At 42.3% G+C, this 19,506-nt stretch overlaps 2 protein-coding genes across 2 annotated transcripts; one reads left to right on the plus strand and one right to left on the minus strand.

Annotated features, from left to right (window-relative positions):
• Positions 1-4,683: 4,683 nt before the first annotated feature.
• NDUFA11 (NADH:ubiquinone oxidoreductase subunit A11) lies at positions 4,684-11,462 on the minus strand. The gene is made up of 4 exons (XM_058163249.1): positions 11,305-11,462; positions 6,903-6,995; positions 5,172-5,294; positions 4,684-5,038 (listed from the first exon to the last, which is right to left on the minus strand). Exons 1-4 carry the CDS (start codon positions 11,384-11,386, stop codon positions 4,926-4,928), a joined length of 411 nt encoding a protein of 136 aa, XP_058019232.1. The 5' UTR covers positions 11,387-11,462; the 3' UTR covers positions 4,684-4,925.
• Positions 11,463-11,599: 137 nt separating this feature from the next.
• Positions 11,600-18,182, plus strand: VMAC (vimentin type intermediate filament associated coiled-coil protein). Its single transcript, XM_058163248.1, has 2 exons — positions 11,600-12,171; positions 13,623-18,182. The coding sequence occupies exons 1-2, from the start codon at positions 11,921-11,923 to the stop codon at positions 13,969-13,971; spliced, it is 600 nt and encodes a 199-aa protein (XP_058019231.1). The 5' UTR covers positions 11,600-11,920; the 3' UTR covers positions 13,972-18,182.
• The last annotated feature ends 1,324 nt before the right edge of the window (positions 18,183-19,506 follow it).

Consider the following 19,506-nt stretch of genomic DNA (forward strand, 5'->3'; position numbering starts at 1 on the left):
TATACCACTGGTTAAATCACAAGCAAGTCAGTCACATTTTAAGAGGTATCTAATTTGTATAAAGCAGAGGTCTCCAACCTTGGTCCCTTTAAGACTTGTGGACTTCAAATCCCAGAGTCCCTCAGCCAGCTGGAGACCCCTGGTATAAAGCAATATACTCAGGAAAGCTAATAGTTAAAACTAGTTAAAGATAAAAGTTTCCCCTGTCCAATCATCTCCATCTCTAGGGGGCAGTGTTCATCTCTGTTTCCTAACAGAGGGAACCAGTGTTGTCTCAAAATTCTTCCAAGATCCTTTGGCTGGCACATAATACAAAATTTCAATATTTTACAAGAAAAAAGTTACATAATTATCCAATAAAAGAAAGTGGTGGCAGATACATTATTCAAGTAAAAATTGCATTACCTGTGGGGCGAATGCTATGATAAACAGGAAGATCTTAACCAGCTGGGTTTAAGACAGTGGTAGTCAACCTGGTCTCTACCGCCCATTAGTGGGCGTTCCAGCTTTCATGGTGGGCGGTAGGGGTTTTGTCCGATACTGAAGCACTTTCCTTTTTTTAATTTAACTGACTTTTTAAAAAATGTTCATATTGTAAAATAATGTTCATTATTTTCATTAGGTTTTCATAAAATTTCTCGTGACAATTTAAATTTCTGAAAATATACTATTTGTATCGCCCGCCCATATGTTTAGTTCACGTTACGTAAGTGAAACTAAATGGCGCTATAGTGCGACTGCAAACAAAAGAGCCTCGTCCCAGAATAGCTCGCGCATCTCCCCCCACACCACCCAGCTATAACAGACAAGCAGAGCTGGTAGCCGGCGCCCCCCCCCAAACCCAATTCATGATGCGCGAGAGGCATGTGCAGACGACGATACACGGCGCATTACTATGGAACCGGTGGGTGGTTTTACTACTAACAGATACAAAAGTGGGTGATGGGTATAAAAAGGTTGACTACCCCTGGTTTAAGAGGTTGAGCTTCACCATCCCACATGAGGGAGACAAAAATCAAACTCTGAGGAATCCCACCATCCCCTACTAAAGCCGATTTCCAAGCAAAGCCTAGAACCACTGGAAAATCCTACCTTCTAAGCCCATTTCTGCCAAGCAAGCCAGGATACCATGAATGCATCAAATGTTGTTGAGAAACAGCAGAACCAAAAAGGACACCTTCTTTGTCTAATGTCCACTATACTTTGTCTAATTGGATGAATCTTGTCCCAGAACCAGGCCTGAGGTCAGATTGTAATGGGTTTAGATAACATATTTAATCAAGGAAACCTTGACATTGAAGATACCAGACCTCTGGCTTAAGAAGAACAAACTGAAGACCAGCTAGATCCAGACAGGACTTTTGCATTAAAGGCTTCATTACAATTACTTTTAAGCTTAGAGGGTTACTCCTTTCTCCAGTGAGTCATGTTAGTCAATCAAGGACGAGGGCTGAGCATGTGATCAGTGTCAGGCTATCAAGAATCCTGTCCATATTTCTGGGTTGTATAAATTGATGCCTACTGATAATGCATGGACAAGGAAACCACTGTGGGGGTCCAACAAAGGAATCCAAAGCAGAGCAAATGTAACTTATCTGTATGTCACCAAAATAATAGAACAGAATAACAAAGAGTTCGAAGGGACCTCGGAGGTCTTCTAGTCCGACTCCAACCCCCTGCTCAGGCAGGAGACTCTATACTTAGATTCAAATACATTTCAACCCTATAGCATTTCAGACAAATGGCTGTCCAGTCTCTTCTTAAAAGCCTCCAGTGTTGAAGCATTCACAAATTTTGGAGGCAAGTCGTTCCACTGATTAGTTGTTCTGTTCGGAAATTTCTTATTTCTAGGTTGCTTCTCTTCTTGATTAGTTTCCATCCACTGCTTTTTGTCCTGCCCTCAGGTGCTTTGGAAAACAAGTTTGGACAAGTTGCTGTGGATAATGGCGGAAACAAAGTACACCTTTACTACCTTTACCACAGCATAGGTCTCAATATGGATTCTCTTATTCATCTTCCTCTACTTTTGCTCTACCCATCAAATCTGTTGTTACATGGTCCAGAATTCTTTGGAATCCAAAAGCTGGATTGGCTTCATCAGGCAGGAGAAAGTGTCCTTTGAGGCTTGTTTTAATAGCATTCAGAAATAATTATATCAAAGACCTAAATTATATACTTAGGCCAGATATGGGTAATATAAACAGAAATGAGAATGGATATTTAACAAAATATATATGTAAATTATCTTTCAAAATAATTTTGTCATGGTGCTTGGAGGCCGTACGGGTCTGGATGGGGAGAAACAGGCTCAAGCTCAATCCCTCCAAGACAGAGTGGCTGTGGATGCCGGCATCCCGGTACAGTCAGCTGAGTCCTCGGCTGACTGTTGGGGGCGAGTCATTGGCCCCGATGGAAGGGGTGCGCAACTTGGGCGTCCTCCTGGATGAACGGCTGTCTTTTGAAGATCATTTGACGGCCGTCTCCAGGAGAGCTTTTTACCAGGTTCGCCTGGTGCGCCAGTTGCGCCCCTTTCTAGACCGGGATGCCCTATGCACGGTCACTCACGCCCTCGTGACGTCTCGCCTGGATTACTGCAATGCTCTCTACATGGGGCTCCCCTTGAAGGGCATCCGGAGGCTGCAGTTAGTTCAGGATGCGGCTGCGCGGGTTATAGAGGGAGCCCCTCGTGGCTCCCGTATGACACCAATCCTGCGCAGACTGCACTGGCTACCTGTGGCCTTCCGGGTGCGCTTCAAGGTTTTGGTAACCACCTTCAAAGCGCTCCATGGCATAGGGCCGGGTTATCTACGGGACCGCCTACTGCTACCGAATACCTCTCACCGACCCGTGCGCTCTCACAGAGAGGGACTCCTCAGGGTGCCGTCAGCTAGGCAGTGTCGTCTGGCGACGCCCAGGGGAAGGGCCTTCGCTGTGGGGGCTCCCACCCTCTGGAACGAACTCCCCCCAGGACTCCGTCAACTTCCGGACCTCCGAACCTTCCGTCGCGAGCTCAAGACACATTTATTCATCTGTGCAGGACTGGCTTAGATTTTAAATTTATAGGGGTTTTAAATTGGTTTTAATATTTATATTTATATTTTTTAATAATTTGGCATTAGAATAAGTTTTTTAATGATTATCTTAATTTGTATATAAATGTTTTATGTGCCTGTGAACCGCCCTGAGTCCTTCGGGAGATAGGGCGGTATACAAATATGAAAAATAAATAAATAAATAAATAAAATGCCAGGGTATTTGAGAGGCCAGCTCTTCCCAATTACATCAGGTCAGGCAGGAAGGGCGTGTTTTGAGTCTGCTACGGAGTTCCATTTGACAAGACCCAAGAAAGTTTTCTGCAGTAGCGCCCACTCTTTGGAATATCACCCCTCCTACCCACAAGCTGAGCCTAGCCTTAATCCTCTTGATCTTCTAGAAATCTCTCAAGACTGTAGTTTTGCGTCAGTCCATGGGTTTCTTTGGAAACAGCCCATGATATGGCTTTATTGTATTTAAGTTTTTAAACATTCCCCTCTGGCTTTATTAAATTTTGATTTGTTTATTTTCCACATTTCTGAACTGCGCATCTTCCTCAAACTGGGAGGTAAATGCATGCTTACCTGACTGTAATGTTTATTTAAAATGTTTTTTTATTGTTTTGTTTCTATTGTACATCACCCAGAGTCGCATGCATGAAACGGACAGCTATGTAAATTTGACAGATCAATAAACGCTTGAAACCATTGTTAAGAGCATTGTACTTAAGGATATAGGTAATCCTTGATTTACAACCGTCCATCAGTTGTAAGTCACGACGGATTTAACTCAGGTTACCCATGTGACCGTCCTAATACTATGACCTTATTTGTGGTGGTCATTAAGCAAGCCCCGAGATTGTTAAGCAAACCAATGGTTTGCTGTGGGCTGCTTTTTCCCCAAAAACTGGAAGTAAATGCTGGTTTTCAGAAAAAGTGTCACAAAATGACGTCATGTTGCCCTGTAAAAAGGCATAAATGAGGGCCAGTTGTTGAGCATCTGATAGACAGTCATGTGACTCTGGGTGGGGGACAGCTGTTGAACTTTGGAACTGGGTTGTAAGTCCCCCCAGAGAAAACCATCGTAACTTTGAATGGTCACCAAGTGACCAGTCACAAGATGAGGTGTACCTGTGCTAGCAACAATTTGCCTGCAATATCCCGCTTTCGGAATGTGATGATATTTTTTTTGATACAAACCATTCTGCATTTTTGCTTCTACAATTTATAGCTGACTGTATAGCTATGTATACTGCCTCTTGGCTGCAGAGCCTTTATGGCTAAGTGTCTTTGATCCTCAACCTGGAATTTTCTATTTTTGTTAGGATTACAAATCCCATATTTTCTTCTCAGGGCTGCATTCTAAAGTCTCAGTTCTGGTCTACCTGGGAAGAACCAAGCTAGGAAATTATGACTATATGAAATGCCTATGTGGAGAAGCAACCCAGTTCTGAATACTAGGAAAAGCAAGGAAAAGAAAAAGCTTCCAGTCTTATTGGGAGCTTCCTGGAAACATATCTGAGTAGCACCTGTAGGAAACAAACAATAGAGTCCCTTTCACGTTTAGTATTTCCAGTACTGTCATCCCGCTCAATCCTGAGGAAGCCATTTTTAGGGGGAAAAGCTAAGCATAGAAATGAACAATAAGCTATCCAAGCATAATTATTTATTTGGGTGTAAGTTCCTCTCAGAACAGGCAGTTCAGTGACATCAACACTTCATCATATGTACAAGTTATTTCGACATCCTTCAATTATTACTAAATATTTATATATCATTTGGAAGCCCCATGAGCTTCAATCAGTGACTAGCAACTGTACATACGACAATGCTTCTATATATGATAAAAGAAGACAGAAAAGGACATCTGCTTTTAGAATTAGAAAGTCCAAGTTATTTTTGAGGATAGTACAAAAATGTCCAGCCTCTCTGTCTGCTAAACTTGACAAAAGCTCCCAACGCACCAAGACCAAGGCAAGATGAAGTGCCGATAAGAAAATTCTTAGCTGAAGAGGGAAAAAACAAGCATTGGTTAGATCACAGGCTGTAGATTATGTCTTATAATTATTCAGTTCAAAACCCCAAATCTCCATTGAGTATGTAAAAAAAACAACAGCCAATGGCATGACCAATACTAACTTTTGGCTCCTATTATCATCCCCGATGCACATCCTCCAATAAAGTAGTTCAGTGGGTCGTCTGGAGCATCTCGAAGGTCAGCACTGATGCAAGATGTTGCCCCAAAAACTGCCCCTAGAGTGGCTATGGAGGAAAAAAAGCAGAAGCTAAAGCAGAAAAATGATTTGTCAATTTTTGCAAGTTCAGCAATTTCTTTTTGCTAACAGTCTTCTAACAATCAAAACAGTACCTCTTATACATGGACATCACCAGATGGGGCACAAATAAATCAAACTGATTATATTATCGGTATAAGGGGGTGGAAGAGCTCAATTATAATAGCAAAATTAGCTGACTGTGAAACAGACCATAAAATGTTTCGCCCCCTCCCCCCAACCAATAGCAATCCATTGTTCTCAGTCAAGGTGCAAATGACCAGGCTCAAATTCTCATATTTCAGATATCTTATAGAAACATCTAGCTCTCTGGAGAAGTTGATAATGTTGGGGAAGGTAGAAGGAAGGAAGAAGGAACAAAGTGCCACCAGCATAAAAATGGATAGACAACGACAGTGGTAATGAGTGCAGAGATGGAAGACTTGAAGAACCAGGTTGGGTGCAGATCGTTCTGGTGAAAATCCATCTACTGTCTTGATGGCACATAATAAATCCATCAATCAGTCTTTAATACCACAGGTGAATCATTGGGGATTTCTTTTAGGATGGGAACAAGAGGAACACAGGATACTTCTTTGCGCTAAAATAGGCTATTTTATATTAACGGCTTAGCACAAAATCGACTGGGAGACCCTTTCTAAAGTTTCACCTAACGATGTGAAAAACATTTTATTTATTGGAAAGCGTGTGAGTGAAAATATGTAAAATTATTTCTGAGGACAGAACAGGCTGTTTTGAATATCTTGGAGGGGTTTTTGAAGACTCCCAAGATGCTCAAAATAAAACACTCTACAAAATTTGGTTGTGAAACAGTTCGAAAATAAAACAGCCTGCTGTTTTCAGCTAAGAGCAACGCTCTTACCAAGTCACTACTGAAAAGGCAGGGCTCAATCTGTGAGCAGCTATATTTTTGTGCAGGGGCATTGTGGGAAAGCACTAGGGGCTGGTTTCAAAACCCGTCGCTACAGGTTCGCTCATGGACATGTGTGTGCAACGCTTCTGCATCCTCCCACCACTGCCGCTACCGGTTTGCCTGACCCAGGGCGAGCGGGTAGCAATCCACTACTGGAAAGCACATAAGACTTTCAAAGGGCTACTTCAGAAGGAGAGATGTGTTCCCCTCCTGAATGTTAGCATCTCTTGAATAGAACAAATTAAAATGCATTCATTATTTACTAAAATCTACCCATAAGCTTACAAATACAATGCAAGTTAGTACTTGAACAGGGATTTAAACTTCTAGGTTTGGTTTTATTATAAGATCTCTGCTTTAATCGTAAGATAGCTTTTCAGAAAAATATATGTACATTAAACTTGAAACACTGAATTTAAAATTGAGAAGTACAAATCAAACACGGTCTAAAAGAAATGAAATACAAATGAAAATGAAACCTTGATTACTTCGCCCATTGTTTTAAGCCATGCTTTCTAATTGGCTCTATTCAAGTAAAAGAATTAGGATTAACCAGGATTTACAACCACAGTGCTTTCATTCATATAACATATGCTAAACCACAACCCAATAAGCTGTTTTGATTTGCATTTGAATGCTGCTAACCAAATAAGCAGGCCTTACCCATAGTGACAGTAGATTTGGCTACTCTCGTAAGTCCTTCTAGGTATGTTTCTGGTGAGTACAGAATTACATGGTAAGTTGAACCGATGAGACCTACAGGAAGATTTTTAAAAAAGGGATGACAAAAAAGGTTAGTAGTACCAGCAACAACAAAACCTTTTATTATTTTTAAAATAAGGAAAATAAACAGATTATAATTAACTATTTTTTTCTTCATTGGCAATCTCATAAACATAACAAATATACAAAAGAATACAGGCCACACTCAACTTACAACCACAAATGAGCCCAACATTTCTGTTGCTAAATGAGACATTTGTGAAGTGAATTTTGTCCCGTTTTACAACCTTTCTTGCCCCATTTCTTAAGTGAATTACTGCAGTTGTTAATAAAAACAGTTGTTCAGTGAATCTGGCTTCCCCGTTGCTTTTGCTTGTCAGAAGATTGCAAAAGGTGTTCGTTCACATGGCCTCAAAACACTACAGCCATCATAAATATGAGTCAGTTGCCAAGCACCTGACTTTTGATCAGGTAACCATAGGGATGCTGCAATGATCATAAGTGTGAAAAATGATCATGTCACTTTCAGTGCCGTTGTAACTTTGAATGGTCACTAAATGAACAGTTGCAAGTTAAGGATTACCTGAACTGTGCCTATCCACGTTATTATACCAAAATCTAATTATTAAAGGATAAAACCATGTTATTTTATGATACTGGCCATGGATTAAAACAGGGCAGCACCACAGAGCCTGCAATTGACAATTTATTTTCAGATGAGGCTAAGCTTTTTATAGCAGCCTTCTCAATCTGATGCTCTCCTGTGCTATGGTTCTTGAATTTCAGAACCAAGGAAAATCTTATCTATCTATCCTGTGAAGAATACCTTTAAAAAGGTCAAAATATAAAAGTAACATTGAGACCAAACCAGGGGTGAAATGCTCCCGGTTCGGACCAAATTGCCTGATCGGGTAGCAATGGCGGCGGATGGTTCAGAGAACCGGTAGCAAAAATCCCTGCCCCCCGCCATGCCCAGCTGAGTGGCGCAATCATCAGAGGGTTTTTTTTTAAACTTTTAAAAGCATTTTTTCTTTTTTACATTTTTACTTTTAAAAGTAAAAAAAAAAGCCTCTGACGATCAGGCAACTCAGCTGGATCGTCAGGGCCTTTTAAAAGCATTTTTTCTACAACCTCTTTGGTCGAAGAGGTTGTAGAAAAAATGCTTTTAAAAGGCTCTGATGATCCCAGCTGAGTTGCCTGATCATCAGAGGCTTTTTTTTCTTTTAAAGCCAAAAAAAAATGCTTTTAAAAGAAAACCAAAGCCTCTGACGATCAGGCAACTCAGCTGGGATCATCAGAGCCTTTTAAAAGCATTTTTTTACAACCTCTTCAGCCAAAGAGGTTGTAGAAAAAATGCTTTTAAAAGTAAAAAAAAAAAAGTTGGCCACGCCCACCCAGTCACATTACACCCATCCACCAAGCCACGCCCACAGAACTGGTAGTAACAAATTTTACATTCCACTATTGGACCAAACATACTTGAAACCAAAGGTAAAGGAAAATATATTTATTTTATCATATGTATGTGTGTGTGTATATATTTATGTATGTATGTATTTTATATGTGTGTGTGTGTGTGTGTTTATGTATGTATGTATGTATGTATATATATATATGTGTGTGTGTGTGTTATATGTATACACACACAGAGATTATAAATCTTATTGGAATGTATAAGATTGCATATAATAGCAAATTTAATCAATATATGGAATTAGATTTGTTAAAGGATTTCAGAGGAATCATAATACTTACCTATTTTGGAAATTAGGTATTGTTTCTAGTGAATGCTAATAATCTACTTTAATAGAGGTTTTGAAAAAAAAAGCCATCAATGCATTTTCATACTGTATTATCAGTAAATTTTCACTGACATTTTTCAAATGTCTCAATGTGATTTCTGAGAAGAGGTTTCCCACTGATCTTTCTTCATTCATGGAGGGATTTGCTCTTCCATGGATTTTCCCTTCAACAAGCCACAGATATACAAAAAAGACAGAGATGAACAAAGGAACTCCACTTTCCTGGGGCAGCTGCTATGCAAGGACTACTGAGCCCAGCAAATGGATGGGAGAGGCAGTCCCACCAGCAGCAATTGGAGCCCAGCAGGCCTGTATGGCCTCCATGCCATACAAAACTTCAGCATGGAGATCTTTTCAGGGAAAACACTTTTTCTGTCGGGATGCCTAGGACCAGTTTCAGCCGCCCTCTGGGATGGTTTAAGAACAAGATGGAGGTTATCCTGTGAGGACATACCGTAGACAGAACCTTGGGTACTTAAGCCCCATTCTCTTCAATATCTTCATAAATGACTTAGATGAGGGAAGAGAAGGGGAACTCATCAAATTTGCAGATAACAGTAAGCTAGCAGGAATAGCCAACATCCCAGAAGACAAGCTCAGAATCCAAAAAGATCTCAACAGACTTCAAGAATGGGCCCTATCCAACAACATGAAATTTAATGCTGAGAAAAGCAAGGTTTTACACCTGGGCCGGAAAAAAACCAAAGGTACAAAGGTACAAGTACAGATTAGGCAAAACCTGGCTCAAAAACAATAATTGTGACATTGGAACTATGACCTGTAAACAGTAACCTTGGAGTCCTAGTGGACGATCACTTAAACATGAGCTAGCAGTGTGCGGCAGCCGCCATAAAAGCTAATACAATCCTTGGTTGTATAAACTCAGGCATAGAATCAAAATCATCTGCAGTATTAGTACTGCTTTATAAAGCCTTAGTAAGGCCACACCTGGAATACTGCATTCAGTTTTAGTCATTGAACCTCTATAAAATGTTTTACAGATGGCATTATTCACCTGCAAGATTAGTGAACATGTATAACAATAAATCTGTTAAATGTTGGAAATCCAACCAAATACCAAGCTCATATTATCATATGTGTTGGACATGTCCCAAATCAAAAAAACACTGGAAGAAAAAACATATGTGCCTGGAAATTATGAGAAAACAACATATAGATTTGAAACCTGAGACATTCTTGTTGGGCATGCTTCCAGGAAACTATAATAGGGTAACACTTAATCTTACATACCCAACAACAGCCAGGATTTTATATGCACAATACTGGAAAAACCCAGAAACCTCTACAGATGACATTATAATCAAAAAAATTCTGGAATCTGCAGAAATGGATAGGTTAACCCTAAAAATCAAAGGAAAAGAAGACTCGGAATATTTTATAACATGGGAACTATTCTATAAATGGTTAAGTGACAGATACTGAGGTTAGAGGAGTGGAATTATGTGAAATATGGACTACATGAGAAAGAAAAACTGAAGAGTAATTATTTTGATGGTTATATAATCGATACTATAATGGAAAATAATGTACTTTTCAATAACGATTGATATTATCGCATATATGTTTATGTATATATGATTATAATGATTATGATTATGATGTTTATATGTTAATACTTTGGACACCTAGAAAACACACTGTACAACATAGAAATGAAATATGTGATATAAAACAATAAAAAAATATTTCACACAAAAAAAGTTTTGGTCACCGCATTACAAAAAAAACGTTGAGACGTTTGGAAAAAGTCCAAAGAAGAGCAACTAAGATGATTAAAGGCCTGGAGGCTAAAACGTATGAAGAACAGTTGCAGGATTTGGGTTTGGCCAGTCTAGACTAGGGGTCTCCAAACCGTGGACTTCAACTCCCAGAGTCCCTCAGCCAGCAAAGCTCTGGGAGCTAAAGTCCACAGGTCTTAAAGGGACCAAGGTTGGAGACCCCAGGTCTAGGCAAAAGAAGGACTAGTGGCGACATAGCAGCATTCCAGTATTTAAGATGCTGCCACAAAGAAGAGGGGGGTCAACTTATTTTCCAAAGCACCAGAGAGCAGGACAAGAAACAATGGAGGGAAACTAATCAAACAACCTGGAATTGAGGAGGAACTTCCTAACAGTGAGGACAATCAACCAATGGAACAGCTTTGCCTCCAGTAGCTGTGGGTGCTTCAACACTGGAGGTTTTGAAGAAAAGACTAGGCAGCCATTTGTCTGAAATGGTATAGGCCGGTATAGGGTCTCCTGCCACAGCAGGGGGCTGGGCTAGATGACCTCCAAGGTACCTTCCAGCTCTAGTCTGATTGACAGGTCCTTTAATGGACATTCCGTAGGACGTCCTCCAGGGCGGGGCAAGGAGGCTGTGTGGACGAGCCCACATTAAAGCTCGACGGCGATGGAGGTTCAAGGATGGGGATCTTTATTGTGACGATTCCCGGTGGACTCGCAGCTGACTCGGGATAGCTTCCGAGTAAAAACAGCGAAGAGGAGCCCCACAGTAACGGCCCGCCTCAGTCTGGTTCTCACCGGTAAGGGCCCCGAGGCGCCCCGCAAGCCAGGTCTTACGGAAACAGTCGGTGCCGTCCAGAATCTCCCCGTAGCCGTTCATGTTGACACCGACCGCGGCGACGGGCGCAACTATCACGAGATTTCACCAAGGACACTACCCTGGACCTGATCTCGCGAGAGCATGGAGAGCCAGAGTTAGACGCGGCCCAATGGCAACTCGGAGTTCGTAAGGATTGGACGGGATTAGGGGAAAGTAGGCACGGCCTTATTGACGATTGGGGGCGTGGCTGTCCCGTCAGAGAATAATCGATTGGTTTGTGGTTGTGGCTTCGCGTGATTTCTATTGGTAGATGCTTGAGCGGTAAAGGGGAAAAAATGCTGCGCGTGCTTTGTTTCCCCTCCTCTTGCCCGCCTACTTGGGGCGGGGCGTCGTAAAGGACACGCTTGACCGGCCCGACTGGAACCTCAAATCTGACAAGAGGTTCAGTCGAGCGCCTGTAATAGGAGGCGTGGACCTATTTGTCATTCTCTCAGGACTCCTTAGTGTGGCCTCGCTTCTGATTGGTCAGTCCGAATGAAGGGCGCGGCGAGGTTTCTTTGTGTGGGGGTGTGACCTGCCTTCCCATTGGCTACGATGCGCGGGCGCTGGGCGGGGCCTCCCCGGGCGTCGTCGTTGTCGTCCATGATGTCTTCATCTTCGCCGCCGACGCCGGTCCAGATTCGTGAGGCTAACGCGCATTTGGCCGCCTTGCACGGGCGGGTTGCGGAGTTGGAACGGCGTTTGGCAGCTGCGGAGCGCACGGTGCACGGCCAGGCTGAGAGCCTCATCCGGAAGGATGCCGAAATGCGCCAGGCGGTGCTCGGGCTTCGGGAGGGCAAGGACAGGTATTGACCTCGAAGAGGACTAGAACCTTGGTTAGAGTGACTTTGTAATTCGAGAACGAATAAAAGGTTTTGCAGAGAACTTCTTTGACTGCCATTTGCCTTTTTCTCTATGAAGTTGGTCCTCTGAATATTACTGAGCTTTCGGTGGGAGCTGCATAATATTTAGCTTTTTTTTGGGGGGGGTGTCTCCTCTCAATCTTGCTAAACAATTTGTCCTTATTTCTCAGGATTAGGAAATCATTGGTCCGTGAAAGCAAATACCTGTGTACAAAACTGCATGGTAGGAAATAGCTATCCCAGCTGGAACTTCAGGAACAAATTAATAGGAAAAGAGAGGCCAGTTTGAGTTTGGGCAGGGTGTGGATATGAAGGCACTCTCAGCATCTTTTCCTGTTGAATAGCAACTGTGTAATTGTTCCACTGTGCTTCAGGCAAACTGAAAAATTCAGCACCAGGTAGAAATCCTTTCAAATACATTATTTCCAGATTTATAACACAGGCAACCAAGGGCTTCACCTACTAGCAATCCTGTCTAATTACATCTTGCATACATCTTCATATTCCAATGGATACTTTCATCTCTAACTTGTGGCTCTGTCTTAGGAAAAAGGACTTAAACATAATTTTAGCAGTCCTTTCTACCCTCATATATTTATATTTTATTTTTTTAATTTAGACTGCTCATCTTACTCTGAGTGACTCTGGCAGGTGTAACAGTTAAAAGTATAAAAACATAAAAATCATGTATACTCTTTGACTTAATGACAAAATTACAACAGCGCTGAAAAAAGTGACTTGCAACCAGTCCTTCACACTTAGAACTGTTGCAGCCAGCATATTTAGGATGGCTGCAGGGTCCTAGAGTCACATGATCATCCATTTTTGACCTTCCCAGTTGGTTTCCAACAAGCAAATCAATGGGAAGTTGGATTTGCTTAATGACCCCGTGATTCCCTTAACAATCACTGTGATTTGCCTAATGACTACAGCAAAAACAGCCATAAATTTGGGTGCAACTCACTTAATGGCTACCTTGTTTAACAACTTCTTGCTAGAGGTTCTGGTCCAGATTGTGTTTGTAACTTGAGGACCACCTGTGAAGATACAATATATCAATAGAAGGGCGCCAAGTAAAACGAGGATAAAAATGTTTAAAGGCAGAGAGAGGGGCTTCAATGCACTGACCATCCCCACGGTTGCGAGCCCGTTGCAGGCTAGCAGAACGGGTCTTCAGACTCTTTTGAAAAGTGAGGCCTGCCTCACCTCTAGGGAAGGATATTCCAGACAATGGGGTAAACAACAGCGAAGGCCCTTTTCCTAGATCCTGCCAGTTGAAATTCTTTAACTGCAGCATTCCATAACTCACCTTTTCTGCATGATCAGGTGGGATGGGGCAATGTGAGGTGGATAAGATGGTTCCTCAGGTAACCTGTTTTTTTTTTCTTCCAAAGGGAAATTGCCATATTGGAGGAAAAGCTGCAGTCTTCTGAACAGCATGCTCAAAAACTCTTAAACGTGATCCAGGAAAAAGACAGTTTGATAACGCAGCTGAGGCACAGGAGCCGCCTGCTGACCAAGATCTGCCGTAGCCGCCCAATCCTGGATAATCTCTTGGCATACATGGCTGAAGGGGAGCAGCTGAGTCCTGTCCTTGGTGCACAAAGTGACGCCAACTCACCAGATCACAACCTGTCACTGGAGACAAACTGTATCCCAGACCTTGATTTGGACACCAAAGACTTTTCACTTGGGGATGACGAACAGGATTCAGACAAGACTTTGTTTGGGACAACAGTGTAAACGGACAAGATTCTTGGGTCCCATATCTGAAGCCTTTTTTTTTTTTTAAATCTCTTTTGAGTAGGGTAATACCACTTTTTTTTTACTCAGACCTGCTCATGCTGGAGGTGACAAAGTGACTATTTTTAAACTAGCCACTCCAGTAATAGTTTTGTGTATCAGCAGACTTTTTTGGTTTGTGGCTTAAAAATCATGCCTTTTTTTCCCTGCACCTCTTAATTGGATGTAGGGTACCTGAATCTCTAGGACCAATTATGACAGTCCCAGTCTTTTCCAATATTGGTTATATTTACAGTTGTGGGAGTTGTAAGGTAGCACTCCAGATTGCCTAATCCCACTCTTAAGAGAAGCAGGTATCTAAAGGGAAGCTGCTAACTTAAATTAACATTACTCTAAAGAAGCTTGCCATCACTGCTCTCTTTCTCACAATATGTTTTTGGCTCTATCCAGCCAAATCCAGCAGCAGTCATTTTGAGAGTAGGACAGGACGGTTCAAACTATAAGGAAGGAATTCAAATTAGGGTTTAGACATCAGGAGGAATTTTCTAATTGTTACAAGTTGTCAGCTAGTGCAGGGGTCTCCAACCTTGGCAACTTGAAGCCTGGAGGACTTCAACTCCCAGAATTCAAAGCTGGCTTGCCAAGGTTGGAGATCCCTGAGCTAGTGGAACAAATTGTAAAGTACTTGGTAAATTCCTCCTTTGCTAAAGGAGATGTTCTAATGAATCCTGCAGATGACCTCTATAGTTCCTTCCAATTCTGTGATTATGTAATTTCAGATGTGCATGTGCCACATGGGCTAAATTATTTAAAATATAAAATGCACAAGGGCAACAAATCATACCTTTGTTGATAGGCTTGGAAATCCCACAATTAGAATGATAAAAAGAAGAATCTTACCTAGAGACCAGTACCTTTTTAAGAACCATAGCTAAGGCTGGGATCCTGGAGTCCAGTCCTGTTAGTACAGGTAGTCCTCAACTTACAACCATTCATTTAACAATCATTTGAAGTTAAGACAGCTGTGGAAAAAAAGGGTCTGTCAAGCGGTTCTTACGCTTACAACCATTGCGGTATCTTTGCAGTGATGCGATCGAAATTTGGACATTTGGCAATCAATTTATGATGGTTGCAGCATCCTATGATCATGGGATCACCATTTACAGTCTTCTAAGGGGACTTCCAACAAGGACGGTCAATGGGGAAAGCTGGATTTGCTTAATGACCATGGCAAAAAATGAGGTGCAGCTCACTTAACTACCCCATCACTTTGTGAGCGAGGTTGCAAGCACTCCCAATTGTGGTCATAGGTCGAGGACTTCCTGCATTCATTTATACCGATTGTGGTAAAAGATTTGCTTCCTTTCATTTTGGCAGCTTCATCTCCCTTTAAGATATACCCCTTAACAATCTTACTGAAGTAAGTTTTTCTACCGAGTAATTCTAAGTCTAATGCATTTTCTGCTTGCGTGTGACTTAATCCATCTTTAACCTTGATAGGCAATTTTTTAGAAGGGGCAAAATCACAGAGAATAGGAAACTTATTTTTCAGCCTGTTTGGCTATCCCACAGGAACGAGCACAGATTTTCAGCTTGAAGTACTACATCTGCTTGCTTGGGCAGGAAAAGGAATTCAACCATTTTTTATTTATGGCCTTATTGGTGGTTAGGCCTTCTCCATGTCGGGTATGAGCAATAACACTTAGATTTATATAGTGCATAGTGCTTTACAGCAGCGGTCTCCAACCTTTTCAGCTTAGCAGCCTGGCGGAAGCGGTAGTGGGGGAAAGGGGATGGTTGCACATGTGCGCTGCTTTCACAGGGGGTTTCCTGCCTCGGCAGGGGGTTGGACTAGAAGACCTCCAAGGTCCCTTCCAACTCTGTTATTATGTTAGACATACGCAGCTTCGCACACGCACTCGCACACCTCTTCCATGGTCCGGTTCCAAACAGGCTGCAGAGCGGCACCCGGGTGCAGACTGGAGACGTCTGCTTTACAGCACTTTCTGAACGGTTTACAATGTCAGCATATTGCCTGCAACAATTTGGCTGCTCATTTTACTGACCTCGGAAGGATGGAAGGCTGAGTTAACCTTCAGCCAGTCAGGATTGGACTTCAGACTGTGGGCAGAGTTAGCCTACAATACTACACTCTAACCACTGCACCACCAGGCATTGCTCTACCTGTTCTTAGAGTAGGTCCCTTGTCTCTTTAAAAAGCATAAGCGATGACTGACTATGAGAGCTATTAAGCCATGTTTCCCAACCTTAGCAACTTTAAAATGTGTGCACTTCAACTCCCAGAATTCTCTGGCTAGCTTGCCAGTTTCTTTCCAAGCCTATGACTCAGTCAGGAAAGATCAGAACCTATGATTTTAGCTTCTCAGTGGGGGAGAAAAAGATTGGTTTATTTTTAACACTAGTAATTTTGCGTCAGAAATGTTACTCTAAGCTTGCTAAAAAAGAATGCTCTGTTGAGTTAACTCAGATGCATTTTCTGGTGAAAACCTGGAAGTTGCTTCATCTTCTGGATATTTTCCTTGTCTGCCTTCTTGGCCAAGCACATTATTACTGTTTAAAATATAGGGAACTGGCAACCAATCGGTTTTTATAGGTTTCCCCCCCCCCTCAGAATTGAACAAGCTTGCAGGGCTGCTATAAAAGCTAAATAGGAATAATGATGACTGGCCTGGGGTGGAAAATTAAGGAGATTGTAGTCTTGTTTTGATTCTTTCCTAATAGAAAGTGGACAATGTTGCATAGAAGCTGTTTTTATACGATGGACCCATCCACCCATTTTGTTAAAGAGCACACTTTGGAATGAGTTTGCCCTTGTCATGTGCGGCTCTTGAATTGGGGTTTTTAGGATTATTTGGACATTCAGAACTGAAACTCATGCCATCTCGGGTAATTGAAGAACATGGTTGTATTAAATTGGAACACCATATAGCAAGTCTGAATCCACCATTAGTCAGCTACAAAAGGCCGGGGGGGGGGGTGGATAAAAAGCTGGCCGTGTTTTACAATTCAGTGTCTTATGTGAATCCAGCCAAACCTTAATCCTCTTTAAATTCATGTTCAGCAAAGTACTATGCAATTGCCATTCAATGACATGTTATGTTACTGATGTTCCAGTCAGCCATGACCACCTTTACAATATAGTAGTCCGTTTCATACATATTTCTAAACCCGGCAAATGTGCTGATTTTTCCTCATGTCCAGGAGATGATGTCTGTCCTCTACAGCAGGGGTCTCCAACCTTAGCAACTTTAAGCCTGGAGGACTCCTACTCCCAGAATCCCCCAGCCAGCTTTCTGGGAGTTGAAGTCCTCCAGGCTTAAAGTTGCTAAGGTTGGAGACCCCTGCTCTAGAGGCAGTAGCAATCCTTGCACCTTTACAATACACGGACTCCTTTTCAGTTGGAGAGCATTTAAAACAATAATTGCAGCATTTTAAGGCAATGCTTCTCTACTTTGGCAACTTGAAGATCTGTGTATTTTAATTCCCAACTGGTTTGGTGGGATTCTGGGAGCTGAAGCCCACACATCTGCAAGTTGCCAAAATTGAGAAACACAGTGTTAAGGAATCATAAGCTGTAGACTAGAGGAAATAAAAGGGAGACAAAATCCAGCTGTTCAGACAACGCTGTGTGTATTTCAGAAGAAAGAAATGTCTTGAGAGATCCATTCAGGTGAGAGTTCACAAAATTCCTAAACAGCCATGAAACTCATGGTATCTTCTTCATCCCGTTTCTGCCATGTAGCTTTCAAAATGGCTGAAACGGTGACAGCAACAATATGGTTTCCCAAGATTCTCCTTTTTCCGGCATCCAGTCTTCACCATTCATGTCTGCCCATGTGGGTTGAGTTAACTCTTGTAATCCTCTTGCAGGAGTTGCAGATTTTCTACTGATATTTTGGCAACCCTTTTTGCGCTATAATTTGCTGTATTTCCACAGAATAATTGATTTCTTGAATGAGTGACTGCAGTCCTAAGCACTCTTACTGGGAATCTTTGGGACTAAATACTGAATACATATGTAGAGGATTGATTTGTTTTATTTAATGCCTGTTACGTTTATTTTAAGTCGTATATTTACTGACCACTGAAGCACCAGTTAAGTGCCTACGGGGATTTTGTTACACTAGGTCCTCAATCTAATTTTTCTTGTTGGAAGCAAAATAATATTAAAAATATTTTGGTATACTTGATCTGTACTGCATTCTGGTGTTTTTCTCACGGTTTCTAAATGTTTTACATGGGCTAATACGATATGATTGTTACCAGGAATACTACAACTTGTTCAAAACTGCCTGCTTTTATAACCATTTTCATGTTCTTTTTTTTTAAAGACTGTCCTAATAAATAAGGTTCACAACAGGGGTTCTGACCGGATCTTGCGATCTAGTAGCGATCGTGGCCGGTGGTTTGGTCACCCGGTAACGATGGCGGAGCAAAGCTCCGCCCACCCACCCAGGTGTCATTACTTCCTGGTTTTAACTAGGAAGTAATGTGTTTTTTACCTTCTGCACATGTGCAGAAGGTTTTGTGCATGCGGAGAAGGTCTGCACGTGCATGTTATGCACGCACGGGCGCAAGCAGCGTGTGCATTCCGAAGTGGTAAGGAAGGTAAGTAGATTTCACCCCTGGTTCACAATATGTGCTTATGACACATTATACCCTAACTGACTTGATCTTACATATTACTGTATCCAATAAGTTTGTTCTTGCCTTCCTCTCTGAAATTAATCTCCTCTTTTAGTTCTCCAGTATTTTGCTCATCTTGGAGCAAAAGATATGGAAAAAAACACTCAACTCATGACCTCTCTGTCCGTCAAACTCTCTTTCCCTTTCCCTTCCCTTTATAAATTGTAAATGTATTAAATATACAGGTCACATTATTTTTGTCTTAATATATAACCATTAACCTGGATTGTTCACTTATACCTTATGCCAGTGACGGCGAATCTTTTCGGCACCGAGTGCCGAAACTGGAACATGCCCACATGCATGTACATGTGTGCGCCGGAGCCTGGAAACTGGAACACCAGCTGGCCGGAGCGCATGTGCACGCCAGCTGATCTTACGGTTTCCGGTGCATGTATATATGCCGGCCAGCTGATCTTTGCGCATACCAGAGTGCTGGAAACCGGAAGACCAGCTGGCCGGCACGCATGCACAAACCGGAAACCAGAAGAGCAGTTGGTGACGGCCCATGTGCCCGCAGAGAGGGCTCTACGTGCCACCTCTGGCGTGCGTGCCATAGGTTCGCCACCATGGCCTTATGCTGTTGTAAGTTCTAAATACTTCATCTGCCAGAGTGGGAAGGCAAGGAATGTTGGGGGTCTCATCCCCTAAGAAGATACACCTGGTGGGACCCAGAAGGAGGGCCTTCTCCAAGGTGGCTCCCTCTCTCTCTCTGGAACATCATTCCCCCAGAGATTAGAATGGCCCCCACTCTGACTCTCTTCTGGAAGGCGCTAAAGACCTGGTTCTGCCAGCAGGCCTGAGGAACGCAGAGCAGGATCGAGCCCA

Source organism: Ahaetulla prasina, chromosome 1 (assembly GCF_028640845.1).
Source record: "Ahaetulla prasina isolate Xishuangbanna chromosome 1, ASM2864084v1, whole genome shotgun sequence".
Lineage (NCBI taxonomy): Eukaryota > Metazoa > Chordata > Lepidosauria > Squamata > Colubridae > Ahaetulla > Ahaetulla prasina.